Here is a 22,280-nt window from a genome sequence, read left to right as displayed (position 1 = left end):
GAATAAATCTCCTATTCTGTTAGCTTCATAAGAATTCCTGTATGCATTTGATTTAGAGTTTTTCTCTTTCCCCTTTTTCAGGGGACTTATATTAATCTGAGACGTTTTTATTTCAATAACAAAACCACTTCCAAAATGACTTCAATCAGACAATCTTATTTGCTGTAGTGCCCTTTACAACAGTATCCCATACATACTTAGAGTACTCTAATCACCCCTTTAATTATTAGAGGTGTTAAAAATCAATCCTTTACGGTTTCTGGTTTATTAAACCATTTTACTTTTCTGGCAATGCTGTCCCATTTTCATGGGAACAACTACTGGATAATGTACACCTTGAACAAATTTCTTTTTTTCTCTAACTTTCCTTGGTTGGCAAACTAGCACATTTTCCAAAAAAACATACGGTTTAAGACTTAATATTTTATATTCATATTCGTCATATGTACATATTGTAATAGTGTGGATTTCTGGCTGCCTTTTCACTGGCAGAAGCTCAGTACCTCGGGATGAGGTAGAGAACCAGTGCGGAGGCACTCCGAGTTGAATTCTTCCAGCCCGTGAGAACGGTGAGGTTCTAAGGAAATGTGGAAATCGCTCTATAGATTGAGTTAAGGGCTTTCCGTAGCGTTTAAACCGCTGCCATGGCTCTATGGCGAACACAGGGAGATCGCGTGAGAATGTAATAGTTTCTAATGAAGAACCCAGGTGGTGATGATACGCATTCTCGTGCGGTATTTAGAGAGGTGACAATTAGAGGGCCCTCTAGTGGTGCATGGGGGAAATCCCTTCCCACTGTCATAATATTTATATGAATATGGATATTTTGTACACTGTCACTTGCATAGGAGTCCCAATACTTTTTAGCAATATACAATCTTGTATGAAATGAAGTGTATGTGATGCTCATACAGTATATGCTCAATTGATTATTGTTCTATTCATGTAATATTTTTTATCTTAGTACGTACTTTTATGCATGTGTTTTATTTTGTCTTTGACATTAATAAAACAATTCTCAGAAAAAGACTCAGCAATGAAATTAACTTAGAAAAATGCTTGTGCCTTGTGTGATAATTCAGGAGTATCTTTTCCCATTACTACAAGTGGTAGTGATACAGCACATATAGTAAGCTGAAAATGAAGAGAATGGCTTGCAATGTCACCTTGCTGTGCACAGCGATTTAACACTTTCTTGCTGATGTCACTCAGTTTATAATACGTTAAATATGGTTACGGGGAGGAATATCTAGAGAAAATAGCAGCTGCCACATGCTGCAGGTTAGTGGTGTTGGGGTGATAATTCTTTTTAATATTACTTCCTGTATGTAAACAGGGTGTTTTTAAGTTAACTTCCATGATCATTATCTGCAGAAAGCTAGAGGTCAAGCCTAAAGCACTAAAATGCTTACAGTAAACAAGTGCATGGTGACAACCATGAATCCTTAATACCGAATGTTTAACTGATGTCAAAATAGTTGGGGTGTTCTCTCTTTTGAGTGTGATCATGTTCTTAGAAATACATGTGTTAATGCAATGTTGATAACTGATTTAATTATGGTGTGTATATATATATATCTCTTTGTTTGAGATAAAGGCAACCAGAAATGTTCTTTGATCTAAACCTGAATAGAATTTGCATTCCTGCTTTCCGGCCACTTCTTCAATACTTTCACTATAACACTTACAAGTTACCATGGAAATACACAGCCAGGTGAATACTGCAGAGACAGATTTCAGCACATAAGAAACAGTGCTTACTATGCAGTAGTTTGTTGACGTTTTTCTTTTAAAAAACCCAGAGAAAGACTCAAGAAACTTGAATAGATTTAAAGTGTAATTTCAGTTACAGTTCCCAGGAGACTTTTGTATGGGGCAGGTTTTCTGATACAAAATACTTTTCTTAGTTCCTGGACATTCAAGAATAGAATTGCTTGCAAGAGAACAGATGGAAACCCAGGGCTCACCCAGATTAGATTAAAGGGTTTCTTCTTTTGTAGCACTGTAGATTGAAAAGTTCCTTACACTAGCAGTGTTCAATGAAAATTCACCAAGAAAAAAGACCAAAGTCTCCCGATGATAAGAGAAATGATAATATCATTATTTCATTTGTTTATAAAAATGAATAACATTCACCCTTTTATGTTGTAATGGAATGCCCCTGTGTGTCACAACTAATTTGAATTGTGACATCTGATGTTAAAAAAAACAAAACCAATAAGAATGCTAAAGAAATGTAATGCCTCAACAAAATATAGTGAGTGTCATTATTCTTGGACTTACAATGACTTTTCCAAGTATTTTTCTTTAATTGTGACTATAAATAAAATCTGAAAAACAAGTATACTGTATGTGGGATTGAGTCACTGGAACCTTGTTGCTAGGGAGGAAATGGGATGAACTAGGACTGTACACTGTGGGAAAAAATACTCATCTTGTAAATCTGGGTGTAAATGATGATGGCTTCTAAAAATGTTGAGAATATGTCATTCCATGTGCTCACTGCAGAGCTGTGAGTGTGTAACATGCACCACCCTGACAAGCTGCACCCTAGGGCCAGACATTCACCCTAGAGGAATTCCAGCATGGTGAGATGTATGTTGTAATGAGATGGAAACAACTCCCTGAGAGTTTACAAACCTCACAGACCTTGCCCTGATTGCTTCTACTGGGGCATTATTTTGCTTTTTGTTTTGCTTGTACTTTAAAAATGTAAGTTTATCATCTCTAGTTATTATCAGCTTTTTATTTTACTTAAGGGCCATTATAATTCCTATAATTCCTCCATCAGCACAACACTACCCTTGCCTTTCTGTACAGTACATAGAAACACACGTTTGTATGTACTGTATACAGCTCCCTGGATGCAGGTGACTGCTTGTTTTTATTTTATTTTCTGTTTGCAGACACAGTAATATGTATTTCATATCCTAGTCACAGTTTTTTTGCAATACTTTGAAGGATTGTAGCCCAGGCAGCAACTTCCTGTCATTTACAATGGAATGGTTCCAAAATTGTTATCTGTTCCACTGAAATTCCACAGAACATTTTAATAAAAGCCAAGCCCTGCACCGTCAACCTGTGCTAGATAAAAACGAACGTCATAAGTAATACTTCCCTCATTCTTTTGCAGTGATTGAGAACAACAATGAACTACCACTAACAAATTATATGGTTTGATTACATGGACTTTGTTATATAACGACAAAATGTTCTTCTCCCTCTATTGCAGAGAATAAAACAATAAAAGTTTTCTAAAACAGCCAGGACACCACAGACAGCACAGCTAATAATGCAGACAGGTAGAGTTGTTATCATGATATTATAACCATATGAACCATATAACCATATAAACATATGAATCTGCATGTTACGTGAGGGGTGTAGTGTCAGACCTGAAATAACTTCCAACTCATGACATAAAGCTTTCCTTTGTCTTCTACAATTTAATGGATGAAAAAATACCATTCAAGTATCTGTTTCAGACAGTGAGTCAGCAGAGGATATCACCACAAAGTGACTGGAACACTCAGGCATGAATGCTTTTATGTAAATTGTTAGGCTTCTATCCAAAGGCAGTTACAAGGCATACAGTTAAAATACCTTTTTAGTTTTACCTGTAAATTTTAATGCTTCCTGGATGGGAGAACTCCTGGGAAAAAGTAAGGTTGCTGATGGAAGAGGTGTTAGTGGGGCCAGCAGGGGGCGCTCACCCTGTGGTCCATGTGGGTCCTAATGCCCCAGTATAGTGACATGGACACTATACTGTAAACAGGCGCCGTCCTTTGGATGAGATGTAAAACCGAGGTCCTGACTCTCTGTGGTCATTAAAAATCCCAGGGTGTTTCTCGAAAAGAGTAGGGGTGTAACCCCAGCGTCCTGACCAAATTTCCCATTGGCCCTTACCAATCATGGCCTCCTAATAATCCCATCTATGAACTGGCATCATTACTCTGCTCTCCTCCCCACTGATAGCTGATGTGTGGTGAGCGTTCTGGCGCACTATGGCTGCCGTCGCATCATCCAGGTGGATGTTGCACATTGGTAGTGGTGGAGGGGAGTCCCCATTACCTGTAAAGCGCATTGAGTGGAGTGTCCAGAAAAGCACTATATAAGTTTAAGCAATTATTATTATTAATTAATTTATATCTTTATGTCAGAAGCCAGAAGACTCCAGTTCTCTGGGGTTTTTATCAATTTAATGTATAACAAGTGTATGGAAATTGAGTCACTGTCTGAAAGAAAAAAAAGAAGGGAGTTTACTGATAGGTTCTTTTTTCACCAACTCAGAACACGTAAGGGTAAGACCCTTAATGTAATAATCACCGAAGGAATTCAACACTCCTGTAAAATACCTTTTTTGCAAATCCCTGGCTCTTCTCAGGGATACAGATAGAAAGGATACAGATGAAAGGAAAAATACATCTCTTTTCCTGACTTATGTCAGCTATTCACAAGGGACATACTGTAGATAAGTGGAACTTAGGTCATAAAATGTTGCCTTTGCTCCAGAGCACTAATCAAAGCACAGTCAATGTCCCCTCCCACCTTCTCTTGATTTCTTCCCATGCAACATGGGCACACCCAGTACTTACTGCCAGCTAAGACAACATACTTTTTCTCAAAGTGTCTTACTTCCCTTGGAACATTTGACATAAACATAACTCTAGTTAGATCACAACTATTTAAAGAGCAGAAGTGACTAATAGAAAAATGTCTGTGCTTAGAAAAAATGCTATAGAACTTCAGTGTAGCCCAGAAAAAGGTTACTTAAAGGGGAACTGTGGTCCCAATTTCTCAGACTGGTAATTAAATCTTGGTAACAAAATAAATTCACTCATGGTATAGAAAAATCTCACAAATTTCGAAATAAGCGGATATGATCTTGGAAATGCCTTGTGTTGCCAGGAGCGAGAGCGAGTGTTTATGCAAATTGTGATATGAAGCAGCGATTCCTAGTAATGACTAATGTAATGTGATATACTGTACAAGCACATAAGTACAGGTTGTGCAGTAAGTAGTATTTGCTGGTAAAAAGTTGAGAGCAATATTTCTATTGGATTAAAAGAAAAGTATTACACCTGAAGTTTTGTTTTCTCATTCTGAATCACAGAATACGGGGAGATTCGGTCTATTTTGCAATGTAAAGAGGAGATTTTGCAAGTCACCATGAACTGTACATTTTACTTTGGTCTGAAATGCCCTTCTCAACGTTGATTCTTTCAAACCCCAAATATAAAGATAACGTTGCAGTTCCACTTTAAGAAAATAAAACTATTTTATTTTGAAGTTAAGAGCACAACTGAGCTGTTGGGGAACTCTCCCTGCACACAAATGGCCAGTGGAGAAGGCTTCAGATCTGTAGTTGGGAATACAGAGGAATTAACACTTATCTAAAACATGCCACTTCCTCTTTTAGATTAGATTTTGCTGGAGGACTTCTTTTCTCTATTTTTTGCTGCCGTGGCAGCCAGTTAAGAAACCACAACAAATGTACTGTGACCAGATTTTAAAATGCAATGAAGAAATGCCCCATAAGGAAAACCATGCCAATCGTCTCTCAGGTCACATTTGTTGCCAATCAGTTAAACACTGATTAGTTTTCAAATAAAAAAAAATGTTCTGGTTTCCTCCCATTTTCCCAAACCATACCGGTAGGTTAATTGGCTTCTGGCAAAATTGGCCCTGGTGGGAGTGTGGGTGCATGTTTGTGTTTCAGCCCTGTGATGGACCGGCAACCCATTCTGAGTGCATCCCACCTTACTCCCATTGCTTCCAGAGACAGGCTCTCGCTCCCTTGAGACCTTGAATTGGAAGAAGTGTTTAGAAAACGGATGGATAAAAAAAAACAACAATTTATTGAGGGAGTGTATACTGTACGGAAAAATACAATACAAAAATACAATTGTCAAGGCTGTTTCTGAATTGCTGTGAGGTATGTTACAAATGCAGCAGTAAGCACATTTCCTGGATTGTCATGCAGTATGTTTCCATGGAACATACCACTTGTATAAATACCATTCTACAAGAAGCCCCGTGTTTATACACTGGAATGTTTTACAGTGAACCTGGAGAATAAAAATGCATCACCCTGCCAGATTCCTACCTTGCAATGTTTTATGAAGAAAATGAACTTTTGAACTCGGAAACTTGAATTAAAAAATACAGTATTTGGTATATCCAAGGCAACCTCTTGTTTTCACCTTTCTCCATATCCCAGACTCACTGTACGTTCCCCAAAGCGAAGCTCAGTATATTGTTCTAGTTTGTGATTGCTCTAACACAAATCTGAATGTTTAATTAGAAATACAACATTGTCAGTTAATGTTTATAAACATGTCTCAGATTTGTCCAAAGACTATTTAGCACGCCCTTCTGAACTCAACATCTTACCAACAAAATCAATAAAAGTATTAAGAGCCTTTCTTCAGTGGGGAACTCCAATATGTTTCATACAGGCCCAGTGCTGGACTTTGGTGGAGAGAGTGGCTAATTACTTTACAAAATTATCAGGAGTTTTGGTTGGAAATAATTTAAAACATGTTGTCAGTTGCAGTGATCTATGTATCATGTATCAAATTAAAAGCAATTTCCTCCCAACGTATTATTTATTGAAGAAAGAGGTCCCTTTCATAAGTAAGCAATATCTGAATGGATTCCTTTTTAAAGTAACTTTCTCTGACACTGCTCATAGGTCAACTTAGGGGGATTTTACAGACACATGTCCTGGACTTGAACATCTTTTGATCACTATTCAGCAGCGTGTAAACAGGGGATCCCCCTTTCTGTGTAATAACCATCAGAACAACATCAAACCTACACACATTTACTAAATGAGGGGGGATCCCCTGTATTATTGCTGAAAATATTGCTGAAATATTGAATTCAGAATCATTCAGTGTTCTTTCCCATAGAAAACTTAAAGTTATGTGAACTATGCGTTTTCTATTATTTTCTTCTGATCAGGAATGTTGTCAAGCAAAGGTCATTTTTGTAGAGCTGTGCCAAAAAAAAGCTTAATTATTCCTGGTGGCTGCTCAAGCCTGTTCATGGTGTTATCAAAGTTCAGAATGGCTTGTGATCACAGTTTCACCTCATCAGCTACAAAATAAGTCTTATCTCATATACCCAATGAGCTCTGCTGGTTACCAAGAGCATGTTAAATAGTAAACCGCTGAGTGCTGGAAGCTGTGAAGTGAAATATGATACCAAGCATAAAGTATCTGGAGCAGTGAGAAACAGAAAGTAAGACACAAGGTGAATTAAAGGGGAAATCAAGGTTAGAGAGATTGTGCATGGACGTCCACGGAGCTTGGACGTGGAATAGAGGTTAAGGTTCCTACTTCCTACTCTGCTTCTCTCTTGTGGACTTCTCTTCTCTTGCCCACAACTGTAACCACAAACAAACCAACTCAAAAAAGAGGCAGATACTCCAGCATATCTGTTTACTAAATGTACAGAAGGCAGCATCTGAGAAGACAGACAAAAAGGTGAATATTTATACACACAGAAAAGTAAAACCATGCAAACCAGTTTGTTGAAAAGATTTGCCCTACACTCTAGAATATTTATATGCTAGTAGATTCCTGTCAGAGGAAATAGACAGACATGTGGCAATCTGGAGCACATCCTAGAAGCATAGGGCACAGGACAGGAACACACTCCAGACGGGACATCAGTCCATTACAAGGCACACACGCTCAGATGCACAATTTAAAGAACTTAATTAACCTCCCCAGCATGTCTTTGGAAGGTGAGAGCAAACTGGAGCTCTCTTCGAGAACCCATGCAATCAACGTACCTGTAGCCTGGTGTCGAAACCCAGGAGCCAAGAGCAACGAAGTAGCAATGCTATCCACCTTGTCACCACACCGCCTGCCCGATTGCTTCCATTTAAGCAGAATTATTTGTCTTTCTCGCCAACAAGCTGAGAGCTGTGAGGTCCAGACAAGAAGGTGTCACTGGGACTCACACCAGGTGGAGCAGCTGGCGAGTGCAGCCCTAAGCCGATGTGCAACATGTGAGACAGGTATTTAAGGACAGAGGTCTGGTAGGAGGGCAGCACTCCTGGTCTCATGCATATGGAGGCTGCTGCTGTTTCCAGGCCACATCCATCTCAGGATATATGTGCAGCTAGATGATCCTGAAATGTCACCACATAATGACTACACACTTTGTATCTGTGCACCACAAAGCGCTGGTCCAATTCTTTCTTTCTTGCACCTTTTAAATTTTAATAAAGAATAGGAATTTACTTTTTCACATTTTATAAGAAAACAATTGTACACTAAACACTGTGAAGGAAATGGAGCCGTAAACTTTAGAAATGTGTTTAAAATTATATGATTTTAGAAATGTGTTTAAAATAATAATAATAATAATAACAATAATAATAATAATAATATCAATGATATTGTTGTTGTTGTTGTTATTAGATGAAAGAACACTGGGAACATGTAATCCATGTCTAATGTTGAATGTTTCTTATTACCTTAAAGGACTTTAATCTGTACAAACAATTAAGAGATCTGGCAGTAGAATGAATTGTATTGTGCACAAAAGTCAGGTTAAGCAAAAATGAGAAGAAGCTGTTTGGCTCTTTTTATCTGATTTCTGTACGTGTAAAATCTGACCAAGCCAATTTTGAAAGGATCCCACAGTCAGCTTCAAAAACTTGGTTGGAAACTTGTATTTCCTATTAGGAAGTAAACTACAGTAATAAAAAGAAAATGGAGGATTTTGTTTCTTCTAGTTTTAGGCTCAGTTTGGATAAACAACGTATTTCCTGACTGTGCAGCAAGGCTTATCCGATATTTCACCCATGAAAAGGTTAAAAAGAAATTGGTCACACAACTACACCCCATACAAGGATCACGTACTGTAATCAAATCCAAATTTTGATCACCAGACAGGTTTGTATCCCTTGCAATTCAGACACAATGAAGGACTTTGTTTGGATAGGCTTGTCTCGGGAGTGTATTTGCTTTAATAACTGAACATTCAAATGGTGCTTGTCATCCAAACCATATCTAAGAAGCCACGTTGCTCTGTACTGTATGTTGTAATACAATACCAGCTTCCACCACGTTACACAACTAAAATAACAAGCAGAACCTATTGTATTATATGAAAATGATAGGTAAAGTAAAAAATGAGAGGAAGCCATTTCACTCTTTTTATTTATTTGATTTCTAGCGGCATCATGCGTCAAGAATCTAACTAAAAGAATCTTTTGAAGGATCCCACAGTCATCTTCAAAACCTGTTCAGGAAACTTGTATTTCCCATTAGTTCTAATAAGGAAAAGCTAATAAAAGATTTTTTTTCTCCTAGTTTAGGCTCAGTTTGGAGAAACAACTTATTTATTGATTGTAGGGCAAGGCCTATCTGATATTTCACCCATGGAATAGTAAAAAGGAAATAGGTCACAGAGTTAAACCCAATAGAGTACTTGAAGAGCACATATTGTAATCAAATCCAAACAGTTTGGTCAGTAAAACATCAGCCATTTAACTGCTTATTAACCAGCCACTAAATCAGAGATCTCTAAATCTGTTCCTCAAGGATAGTTACCAAGATTTTCTAGATCAAGTTGAAATATCAGGATCTTAAAATCTGTAGGGAATGTTAAATTGGACCAATTAAGGTATAATTGAGAACTTCCATAGAAGGCACCTTTCATAGTAATGACCAGGTCCAGTCTTGTTTAGCTTTTCTTTCCAACCAGATCCGAGCTAAGAAGTGGTAACACTGCTGTTTACTAATAGATAAGATAAGGTCACTTTATTACCCATATAGCCTCACTTACCCCAGCGTGCTCTCCATGAGACACACAGACAGGGAGAGAAGCTTGGGGTCAGAGCACAGGATCAGCTATTGTACAGCACCCTTGGAGCAGTTGGGGTTAAGGGTCTAGCTCAGGGGTCCAACACAGTAGGATTCCTCTGCCGACCACAGGATTTGAACCAGCAACTTTCCAGCCACAGGCACAGATCCTTAGCCACAGAGCCACCGCTCCACCCCAAGGAATATTAAATCATTAATTTAGCAATAACCAGTGAATAAAGTACAGTATATTCCAAAACTATAAGATACAAGATTTTTTTCTTGATTTTCTTAAGTTCCCTTTTCTGTGTTGCTCTATTGCACCCATTACGAACATATAATGTTACACCACTTGTAGCTGCAATCTGTTGTTCCTTAGAAACATTCCATGCCAGCACTGACCAATTCTTACTTAATCGGGTCTACATCTCCCCATTCAACCCACGTACCAAAGGCGTAATTTCCTGCTTGAGTCACTTCTTTCCCTAAAATGTCATAATCCGGAAGAATCAAATAAATAGCAGGAGTGGCTTTTTCATGTTTCAAGATTTTTTTTCTGACGACTGTGGCCAAGATTCCTGTCATGTTTCCTCACCTTGCTGCCAAAACGTTACACCCCCAATATAAAGAGACTATTAGAAAATAAATATCAGCCCAGTAAAAGACAAAATAATCTAGAGGACTTTTTTTTTACGTAGGAACACGTAAAGGTTTATTCCATGCTGAAAAGAGGCGTGTCGTATCGGCTGTGGAGCCTTCTTCAGGTGTTTTCTACGTATAATGGGATAGATGTCATATTTTCCCTTGAACTTATTTTTGCTAATTATAAACGTGCAGCGAAGCTGATTTCAACACCTAAAACATCAATTGAGGTTCCCCTTTTCAAAAATATTTTCAATGTTTTTGTGCACCTGGAAAAAGCCGAAACAAAATCGTTCTCTTAATATAATGATAAAGCTGAAGTCGGGCGCGTAATGAGTTTGACAGTCAACGATAAACAGCCGCAGTGTAGCTGTGAATGATAACGTAAATTGGAAAGCGGTTTTCTATGCATTTCAAACGAACTCCACCTCGGCCCATACTTGTCCTCGTTGGCAAGGAAACACACAAGGAGCGACAGGGAGGGGTTTTACAGAAATGCGCCTGATCTGCGCAAAACCCCACCCGAGATGCCAATAAGAGGATGCATCAAGGAGGAGTTTGGCATAAGAGGCTTTGCCTTAACCCGCTTGGCTCCGGGCCAACCGCCTGGCCGTAGGACGAGGAAATCTGGACCCCCATACAGACAAAAAAGTTAATCAAGAGGCAGCAGCTGCAAAGATAAAGATGTGGTGCAGGGCGGGATGCCGAAATAAAACTGTGAGAAAGAGGCTTACAGTTTTACAGGAAGTGGCGTCACGGAGAATTACGAGTTTGAGCAGCAGCCCTGGTTAACTGTCATGCATTTGACAAAACTCGGTTTCTTCCAAGCCAGCGTTTCTTTGCTCTCTTTAATACAGAATCGTTTCCCTCGTCCTAGTTTGTTTCGTGTGTTTCAGAATACTATTTCTGACCACATTTACGGTTGATCTGTTACCTCTACTGCAAATTTAGATTTGTATCTTCTTGGGTAGTGTGCCTTTAAGAAATTTGCTAACAGCCCCCGGAAGAAGACGTCGGAAGGCCGTTATAGGTGCAGCTTGAAACATTACGCAGTGCATTACGAGGTATTTTTAGTCTTTCATTTTTCGATTGCGGAGGAGGTACGGCAGTCTTGATTGAACACTAAGTTGGTTATAACCTAGGAAATGCAAAAAAAATATTAAATCGATTTATTAAACAGCCAAAGGGCGTAACTGCGATTCAGGACATACATTTAGTTTTTTAAGAAAAAAAAACTTTTTTATTATTTCATTGGGATCAGGGAACAAAGCGAATATACACATATAAGTTGCGTTTGTCTTGTTTTTACAAGGACTTGAGAAGGGGAAGAGAAGAGGAGGCTGCGACGCCCATGTTTTTTCCCGTCTTTGTCTTGTGAAGATATCCAGAGAAACAGTATGTCAGGCTGGGGTCGTTTCTGCGACGCGGCTGTCCTGCAGAACGGGCTGGTTCTGATCCTGACTGTGCTGGTTGTCAACGTAGCAGGTACAGCAGATATCTTACATTTAACTGGTTTCCCGTACCTGACTGTCATGTGTCCTGTCTCACCCGCCCTCCGCCCCACATGGTTTGTGTTTGGAGTTGAGTGGCAGGAAAAAATATATTTTATCCGGGCGGGTAAAAAACGAAAAACAATTAAATAAATTTGGCAAAAAGCAAAAATCAGAGCAGTCTTGAAATCATTTGGCCTTAAGATTCTTCCACCATACTGAAGTGGAATTACTCAGGATTAGGGCTGAAGTCCACGAAATTATAGGCTTAGAATACCGCCAGAAAATTTTGCTAAAACCTCAAAAACATATAAAAATGGAATGGTACGAAATGTAAATTCGTATTTTATGTTTTAATCTTAGCTTAATTGACTCTGTCCGGAGCAGATGGGTATTGAATGTGTTTTACCGTATATATCCAGAAAACGTCATTCTAAAGCATTAGAAAATGCTGTTTCTAGTTGCTGTTCTTGCCCATATTAGTATCTAAAATCAAGAGGTGCAGTTGTCTAAAATGGCTGCTAAGCCGATAGGAAGCCTGATTCAACCCATATTAAAATTTGGTTGTAAAGATCTATTTATTACTGGGGCGTGCTGGTGGTGCAGTGGTTAGCATTGCTGCTTTGCAGCACTGGGACCCTGGGTTAAATTCTGGACCTGGGGTGCTATGCTTGTGGAGTTTGTAAATTCACCCTTTCTTCGGGTGCTCTGGTTTACTCCCACAGGCCAACAACATACTGGTAGATGAGCTGGCTTCTGGGAAATTTGACCGTAGTGTGAGAGTCTGTGTGGCCGCGTTTCTGCCCTGCAATGGCCTGTCAGCATGTCCAGGGTGTACCCTGTCTTGTAGGGATAGACTCCAGGCTCCTCTGCAACACTGAATTAGAAGAAGAGCTGTTAGAAAATGGATGGCTCTAAGCATGAATCCAAGTATTTTCTAACACGTGCATGTAAGCCAAATTCAGTTGTTCAGTCAACCCCTAATTAAGATGGAATAATAACAGTAATATGAATTTCGTTGAACTCACCTGATTAAGGGAAGATAGTCGGGTTATTGGAACTCCCCTGGAATGAAGCAGGGATATGGAGTGATAATGTATGTAATAATTTAAAATGCTGTTCTTTGTGGAAACCTTTTACAGATGTTGTTTAACATTTACTAAATATTACTATTTATGCTCATGGAGTTGTCAGACACACATTGGCTAGAGGAGAGCACAGTGCTGTTTGTTCTTCTTCATCATGGTCTAAATTTACAGTACTGTCCATAAGTATTTGGACAGTGGCACAATTTTTGCTGTTTTGGCTGTGTATTCCAGCACATTGGATTTGAAATAAAGCCGTGACTATGACTAAGTGCAGAATGTCAGCTTTAAGTTCATGGGACCAAAAGTAACGACAGATTACCATAATCTTAAGCAACATTTGGCATGTTTGCAAATGCTTTGCAATTGATGACCGTCTGAAGTCTGCGACCCATAGATATTGCCAGTTGTTGGGTGTCTTCCCTGGTGATGCTCTGCCAGGCCTGTAATTCAGCTATTTTCAGTTCCTGCTTGTTTAGGGGGCTGTTTGCTTTCAGTTTTTTTTTAAGTGAAATGCATGCTCAATGGGATTCAGGTCACGTGATTGACTGGGCCAGTCAAGAACATTCCACTTTTTGGCCCTGAAAAACTCCATAGTTGCTTTATCAGTATGTTTGGGGTCATTGTCCTGCTGCAAGGTGAAGTGCCGCCCAATGAGTTTTGAAGCATTTGGTTGGATCTGAGCAGAGAAGATGCTTCTGTACACTTCAGAACTCATCCTGCTGCTGCCATCGGCAGTCGCATCATCAATAAAGTCAAGTGAGCCAGTTCCACTGGCAGCCATACATGCCCAAGCCATGACACTACTTCCACCATGTTTCACCGATGAGGAGGTATGCTTTGGATTATGAGCAGTTCCATTTTTTTCTCCATACTTCTCTTTCCATCACTCTGGTACAAGTTAATCTTTGTCTGATCTGTCCATAAGGCTTTGTCACGGAACCCTAGAGGCTTTTTTTATGTACTTTTTAGCAAACTGTAACCTGGCTTTTCTTACTAGTGGTTTGCATCTTGTGGTGAACCCTCTGAGATTTTGCTGGTATATTCTTCTCTTTACGGTAGTCTTTGACACATCTATGCCTACATCCTGGAGAGTGTTCCTGATCTGTACAACTTTTTCTTCATGATAGAAAGTATTCTTCGGTCATCCTCTACTGTGGTTTTCTGTGGTCTAGCAGGTTGTTTTCTATTGCTAAGCTCACCAGTGAGTTCTTGCTTCTTAATGTACCAAACAGTTGATTTAGACACACCTAATATTTTGGTTAAGTCTCTGAGTGGTTTATTCTTTGTCAGCCTCATGATGACCTGCTTTAATGGCATTAACACTTCTTTGGTCCTCATGTTGAGAGACAACAGCAGTAGACTCCAGATGCAAATGCCACAATCTAGAATCAACTCTAGACCTTTTGTTCTCTTGTGCATGAACAATTGATGCACCATCACACTGCTGGCCAAGAAACAACTGAGCAGCCAATTGTCCAATTACTTTTGGTCCCCTAAAATGGGAGGACTACGTATAAAAAGGGCTGTGATTCCTATATGGTTCACCCAATACAGACGCAAATACCCTCAAATTAAAGCTGACGTTCTGCAATTTAATCTCAGTCATTGTTTCATTTCAAATCCAATGTGCTGGAGTACACAGCCAAAACAACAAAAATTGTCACTGTCCAAATACTTATAGACTGCACTGTATTTTCCCTTTCCTTAACAGGTAGAAGTCTTACATTTAAATAGGTTGGTTTCTTTGAATGGTTTTTATTGCTGTTGGGAGTTCGCAGACTTCTGGTTTTCACTTGTCCTCATTCGCTTTGTCCTATCAGTTTTGTGTCTTGGGATTTAGTCCAGTGCGTCCTTGATTTTAAAAACAAGTCATTGTTCTTTCTGTCTGTGGCCTTTTCACAGTTATAGATAACTGCATTTCCAAAGCAGTAGATATTTCAAATATAAAGAAATATGTTTTCTGAATGCCTTGTGTACACGCATACAGTGGGTATAAAAAGTCTACACACCCTTATTGAAATTGCAGGTTTTTGTAATGTAAAGCCAGAAATCAAGATAAATCTTATTTTTCCATCTTTAATGTGACCTTGCAACCAACAAAATTCAAGAGAAAACATATAGATCATTATTAGGAAAAATAATTGAAATTAAAAAACCTACAACACCCTGGTTGCATAAGTGTGCACATCCCCCCAACTAATACTTTGTGGAAGCACCTTTTGCATTTATTTAGTCTTTGTGAATAAGTCTTGATCAACTTTGCACACCTGGAGTTTGCGATTTTATCCCACTCTTCCTTACAAAAAAAGTTCAAGCCCCTTCAGATTGCCAGGGGATCTCCTGTGCACAGCCCTCTTTAGGTCATTCCACAGGTTTTCTGTGGGATTGAGGTCTGGGCTCTGATTGGGCCATGCCAAGACTTTGATCTTCCTTTTCTGAAGCCATTCCTTGGTTGACTTGGATGTGTGCTTTGGGTCATTATAGTGTTGGAAGGTGAAATTCCTCTTAATCTCTAGCTTTCTGACAGAGGCCAGCAGGGTTTGTGCCAAAATATCTTGATATTTGGAGCTAGTCATTATCCCATCTATCTTGACTAGAGCCCCTGTCCCAGCTGAAGAGAAGCAGCCCCAAAGCTTGATGCTGCCGCTTTGCTTCACAGTAGGTGTGGTGTTCTTTGGATGATGAGTGGTGTTGTCTTTGTACCAAACATATTTTTTAGTATTAAGGACAAAAAGTTAATCTTTTGTCTCATCAGACCATAACACATTTTCCCATATGGTTTGGGGTGATTGAATGTATTTGTTTTGCAAAATTAAGATGGGCTTGGATGTTCTTTTTTATGAGAAATGGCTTTTATCTTGCCGCCCTACCCCATAGCCCAGACATGTGAAGAATATGGGAGAGTGTCATCATATGCAAGGAGTGACCAGTACCTGCCAGAAATTCCTGCAGCTCCTTTAATGTTGCTGTAGGGCTCTTGGTAGCCTCCCTGATAGTTTTTCTCCTTGTCCTGTCATCAACTTTGGAGGGTTGTCCTGATCTTGGCAATGTCCCTGTGGTACCACGTTTTCTCCACTTATTGATGATAGTCTTCACAGTGCTCCATGGTACATCCAATGCCTTTGATATTCTTTTATACCCCTCTCCTGATTGGTGCTTTTCAACAGTAAGATTCCGTAGATGTTTTGTCAGCTCCTTGTGGACCGTGGCTATCCCAGTGGGATGCAACCACAAAAGTTTCAAGGAAATTCTACCGGAACAGCTGATTTTTATTTGGGGTTAATCAGAATCACTTTCATTGATGGCGGTTGTATGCTGCTTATCCTTGGGCATGATTTTGAATGTGATTGGTTAACTCTGAACACAGCTACAGCCCCCATTATAAAAGGGTGTGCACAATTATGCAACTAGGGTGTTGAACTGTAGGTTTTTTAATTTAAATTATTTTTCCTAATAATTATCTATTTGTTTTTCCCTTGAATTTTTTTGGTTGCAAGGTCACATTAAAGACTGAAAAATGTCTGACATTTATCTTGATTTCTTTATCCACTGTAAGTAATTCTCTTAGCTTTCTGTTTACCGAATAGAAGGGATTTTTAATCCTGAGTGTGGCACAGTTTAGGCCTTTAGGCTTTAGGATGCACTTCTATAGCTTGCTAGCAGGTGAATGAAGATACCTCTGTCTTGGCTATTGAAAGCTGGGTTTGAGAAAGTTCACCCGAGGAGAAATTCTTTTCTTCTAAGTTTATCAAATTAATGCTGAATTCAGTTTTTTATTAAAATGTATAAGGGAGAGAACTTGACCACAAAAACTTCCAATTTGTAAGACCAAGCATCTCCACCCCTACGTGCATGCACACCTCAAAAAAGGCATGTGAGGATGTTGTATCTCATTGTTAAGCTACAGTGTCATTAATCCAGTACATGTTTCTACAAAAAATTATCTGGTTCTTATTACTTTTATTGTACTGTTTTCTGCAGCTATCTGGGCAGGGTCCACTCCAGGAATTTGAACTCTCCACACTCAGGTTCCATAAAAAACACACAATCCCTCCAGAACCATCAAACTGAAGATATTATATCCAACTTTGTCCCTTTTTATTTTATTGTTAACTACCTTTGGCTTTACAGCCAAACATAAAGTGTAACTGGAGCCATAAGTGAAAGTAATCCAAGTTCATTTTCTCTCTGTAGGTCAATGCAGTAATCCTCCAAGTGTACAGAATGCTGTTCTGAGTCAGCAATCTCAATTATTAAATGATTTCCCAGAGGGAACTACTGTTACTTATGAATGTAACCCAGGATATAGAAGAGCGAGTGGATCTCCATCAATCTCCTGCAGTAACGGCCAGTGGAGTCAACCGACATTAACATGTGACAGTGAGTGTTTGTTTTTTTTTTAGATTAGGAAAACATCATATACTAACTGGCACCTCAACTGTGTAATTTGTCATTTTGAGATATACTTCTTCGAAAAGGAACAAAAGCTGACTGGTTAAATTGTTGTCATTTTTTTTGTTAATATGTGATAAATTGAGTACATTCTGTTCTTACTTCAGGTTAACTCGTTTCCAATAATTAGAGAGGTTTTGTAATGATAAAACGCAAAAACATGACACCATTGCAGCCAAGACAAATTATCACGGTAACCGTGAGCAAAATAAGGAGAGGCAATTCCTGCAGATCATCCCAGAAGGCATCAGAAACAGTAGCATTGGAAAAAGAGCGGTTTGCTTTTGCCTCTTTCCAGACTAGCAAGGGGAGTGTAGTTTTTAAATGCATTGAGGTACTAGTGAGTACTTGTACACTTGTGACACTTTCTCTTCATACATTGTACAGTGTTGCTTCTTTGCTTTCCATAATGCTTTAATGATGGAGAGTCCTGAGAGGCAGAACAGAGAGCCGATATTGCATCAGTATTTTATTCAGACAGCTGAGATGCTTTTCATTCTCATTAAACCAAACAGATCCCATATAGTAATTGGGACTGTCGTTCCCTATTAACAGTGATAGGCTTTTTTAAAAACGGATAAAGAGCAGGTACTGAAATAGTTGGATAGATTTTCTTTACATTTAAATGGTTTGTCCAAAGCTCCATACATCTAGCTAGGGGTTTACTTCATTTACCACTGTGGCTGTATGGCAGCAGCTGTACTGTGGCAGCAAGGTGAAGAGGGAGTTGTTCTCTCTTCTGATGGGGGTAGGTTAGAACTGCCCTTACACTGGAGATTAATCTGCACGTTACTGCCCTCCCACTCTTTCAAAGAAGATCTTTGAAAGAAGATGAAACTATTTTGTAATTCATTCTCTCAGACTCCCTTTATATATCACTAGGACCCACATGAAGCTCTGATAACATTGTGGTGAAAATATTCAAAAATTCATAAAGTCAAATACTTTTTTATTAAATTGTAAATGGCCAGGAGATGAACACAAATCTATGAAGAAATTAGTTGTACTGCAACTCTGTACATATTTAATCCTTGGAACAATGGTTGTTCCTGAGAAAAAATGAAGTCCTTAAGTCTCAAGACTACAAGAGCAGAGTAGTCAAATAAAATCTGCAGCTGACACTATTTCTATACTATGTGCATTTATATTGCTTTGTGGAATTGTACAGACAAGTGTGCTGTTCATTACACAATGCTTTTCTAATGTAAGACATGTTCATCTTTTTTTATAAAGGTATTCATAGTTTTTTTTGTTGAATCCCACCTAAATAACTGAAGTAATCTTATTTTGCCATAGAAAAGTCCTGTGGTTCTCCTGGAGAGATAATGAATGGAAAATATGATCTGTCTGAAGGTATCCTGTTTGGTGCCACAGCTAGAGTCATTTGTAATGAAGGGTGAGTTCAAGTTTATGCCACAACAGAATCCTAAAGAACTGAAGGCTGTCTTTTTGAAAGAGTCATCAAGTTGTATTTTTGTTTATCTTTGGGCAGGTTAATTTTTCTTATGTTTTTAAAATGCATGTCCTGTGTTGTAAGTCTTATCCATTGGAATTTGTATCTGACTACTATTTCTACAAAGGAAAGGGTGAGAAAAGGATAATAGTTGTCTTTAAATCTGATTCAACCTTTAATATGTAAGAACACTGCTAAAATTATATATTTTTTCGCCTGCTGTTTGGGTTACTTATGTATTCATATCTTAGAATGTGTTAGAATTCATCATACTGATGCAATTTTGCGTGGATGCCAAAAATGTGTGTGCCTACTTAAGAAAAAATGAGTATTTTTAAAACATGTTTGAGTTCTGAGCAACAGTGTATCCATTGTATGCATTTGTCCGCCGGTGGCGTGAGCAGGCTCGAGCCCCGGGTCCCGGTGGATTGTGATTGGGCAGCCTTTGGAAAATCGGGGCCGTGGAAGTTGTCCTGAATGTGTTTTTAAGATAAAAATGTGATCTTTTGCACTGTCTCTAGGTACCAGTTGGTGGGCAGAGCAAGACTTTGCTTGGCTGATGGCTGGAGTACGAACATTCCTGTTTGTGAGGGTAAATAAGATAAACTTTGTCTCTAAAAGGGTCAAATACTTTTCATAGAACCAAATACTTTTGCAGCCACCACATTATTTGCTCTGGTTTATCTCCAGTTACTTAGGTTTCTATGACTTTATTACATCTTTGCTTTACACAATGGGATGTATAGTGAATCTATACAGGATTGAGAAGACAAGCAAGCTGAGCCCAATTTTTTAGTCATGGACATTCATATACTTTTAGATAAAGGTTTTCAGTTAGCGTGTATCTTGATTTACTTACAGTTCACTTCTCCTGTTTGGCTTAGAACACCAGACAGGAAGGAAGCCACTGAATTCAACTTTGTAGTAAAAATAGAGTGCTTCTCTTTTTGTAGTTGTTACTGTTCCCACAAAGGGGACATGGTTGTGCAATTGCAGTCCTGAAAGGTTGGGATAATTTGGAAAATTAAAGGAAAACTTAAGTGAAATGTCACAGTGAGTAAAAGGTATACACCATATTAGTCAGATATGCAGAGCATTACACAGCCACTGTTGTAGAATTTGCAAACCCTGTTTCTGGAGAAACAAAGGGTTACTGAGGGTTTTTAAGCGGCCACTAAGGAATTTGAGTGCTTTGGGTGGCTGATATGATTCTTGGATGCAATAATTCCTATTTGCCTGTGTTGGTCAGTAGAGTCCCACAGTGTTTTTGTTTTTTGCAAATTGAGCTCTTCTGCTACATTTGTGGAAGTTTCTTTTTCTGTAACGTTGATAATTTATTACTTTATTTGAATCGGAGCTAACAATTCTGGTTTAATCTCTTAAATAGTTGTTCAGCTACAGGTTAGATGAAACTCCAGATGCCCTTTGTCCTTTGAGGACCAGAGAGCTCTCAATTCAAACAGTTTGGCTGTTTAATTTGTGAAGATCATACAGGTGTAGCCAATCTTTAAAAACAGGTAACTTGTCAAACTCAGTGGACTGGAGCTCTCCAGGACCATGGTTGGAGACCCCTACTCCACAGTCATTGTAAATTGATGGTTTTCAATCAGGAAGCTGGTTTGTGGCTGCTTTCTGTGGTTTGAAATGTATCACCTGAGAGAACCCAGGAATCTCCCATATCAGAAGCCCAGCCCTGCTTAAAGTCTGAGATCTGATAGACGCAAGTCTTCACTGTGGTCTTCTGTTAAATTTAGTCTTAATTCTGTCGTCGGTGTCATTGTCTCTTGAAGAAATATCAAAATATGAAATGTGCTTTTTTGTGATAAGCAATTAATACATTTTATACTTAATGTATTGTTTGCTCAGTGCATTTGTAAAAGTTCACTTTTTAATCTGTTGTAAAATCATTTATGATAAAGCATGATGTTTAATTTAAATTTTTAAGTAAAAAATGGAAAATATGTGAATCCATTTTATGCAGATATTTTTAACTAAAACATCCTTTACATTTTTTGTGATAAAAAAACAGCCCTTTTTACTTTTTGGCTGTTTTTGTGGACATCATCAAATTCAGGTCTACTAGAATTGCATTTTGTTTGTTTTTTTGTGTCTAATGTATTAGTTTTTTAAGTTGCTGTAGTTGTGGAATTTAGGTGTCAGTACAAACAGATGTACTCAAATTTATAAAGTCTCAATTATTTATGTAATATTTTACATTTAAATTGTTTAAGAAATTAATGGTCTCATTTAAAATTTTAAGTTGTACTGAGGCCAGCTAGCTTTTCTTAGGTATTTTTTTAGTTGTGTACAAATCAATTGTTTTAATAGATTTTGTCTTTTAATTTTGTTCTTAAGTTACTTTAGTTGTGTCTTATTCTAATAACCCAGTGGACTTTTTCCCATAAGCTTACTAGAGCTCTATCAATGCAGCACAACAATGAAAACACGTAGTCCTTTTTTGTGTTTGTTTTATGTTTTTGTGTCTAATTTGGAGCTGTGATTTCTTAATATGCAGTGTAGCTTATCAAAGGCCAGGAGAGACCGTGGGCTGCTAATTGTAAAAAAATAAAACTTTAGGAGTTTTTTATTCCTTGTTTTGCAACTGATGTTTAAACAGGTAAAGGGTAAATTTGCATTTTCTGACTCCAAAGCCCTCTTGTGTCGAAGAATAGAAATGAGAATTGCTCTATGTAGGAGATAAATGACTTGCAGGTTGTTATGGGTGTTTAGGATGAGTCTGATATTTAGAAAGTCCTGTGCATTTCTCTCTCTTCATAACCTTGATGAAAGTTTTGATGAACATGAACTTCTTTTCCTTCAGTTGTCAAGTGTGAAGAACCTCCTGACATTGAGAACGGGATGCATAGTTATTCCGGTGGAAGTGTTGAGTATGGGACTGCTATCAGATACACTTGTAGGAAGGGCTTGACTTTGATTGGAGAAGAAGAGATTGTATGTGGTGGAGATGGGAATTATAACCCATCACCTCCTCAGTGTAAAGGTATGATGTATATTTTTTTTTATTCTAATGAAAAATAAAAATGTTATTGGGGCCCATCATTCATATGAATTTTGATCAGCAGATTGATTTAAACTGTAAATGAGTTAATTAAGTATAATCATTCGTAGTTTGAGAAATGTACTATATATGGATGTATATTATTTGCTGTGATCTTGTATATCTGTTTTACACATGGTTGAGTTTCATGCACTAGTTAGCTCTTGAAGTACAGCCTGCTATTGACTGTAGGCCAGAGATGGTAAAGTAAATACAGTTTATACATGTGTTACACAGAGATACAACAGGAGCTTAAATAGGAGATGCCAGTGT

The 22,280-nt window shown here is 38.4% G+C and overlaps 1 protein-coding gene across 17 annotated transcripts in view; it reads left to right on the top strand.

The window, feature by feature from the left end:
* Window positions 1-11,061: 11,061 nt before the first annotated feature.
* LOC148830896 (C4b-binding protein alpha chain-like) overlaps window positions 11,062-22,280 on the top strand; it is a 37,158-nt gene continuing 25,939 nt past the window's right edge. For 6 of the 17 annotated variants that reach the window (XM_088921275.1, XM_088921273.1, XM_088921268.1 and 3 more), the window contains exons 1-6: window positions 11,506-11,566; window positions 11,779-11,951; window positions 17,239-17,424; window positions 18,793-18,892; window positions 19,471-19,541; window positions 21,771-21,950. In XM_088921275.1, the coding sequence (XP_088777401.1) occupies window positions 11,864-11,951; window positions 17,239-17,424; window positions 18,793-18,892; window positions 19,471-19,541; window positions 21,771-21,950 (625 nt within the window). In that variant the 5' untranslated portion in view covers window positions 11,506-11,566; window positions 11,779-11,863. Of the gene's footprint in view, window positions 11,952-17,238; window positions 17,425-18,792; window positions 18,893-19,470; window positions 19,542-21,770; window positions 21,951-22,280 lie in introns of all 17 variants that reach the window. The other 11 variants (XM_088921279.1, XM_088921278.1, XM_088921277.1 and 8 more) reach the window with 4 other exon arrangements.

Source organism: Atractosteus spatula, chromosome 7, assembly GCF_055471065.1.
Source record: "Atractosteus spatula isolate fAtrSpa1 chromosome 7, fAtrSpa1.hap1, whole genome shotgun sequence".
Lineage (NCBI taxonomy): Eukaryota > Metazoa > Chordata > Actinopteri > Semionotiformes > Lepisosteidae > Atractosteus > Atractosteus spatula.
Note: the sequence above shows the minus strand (reverse complement) of the source record. Positions and strands in the feature narration are given on the sequence as shown.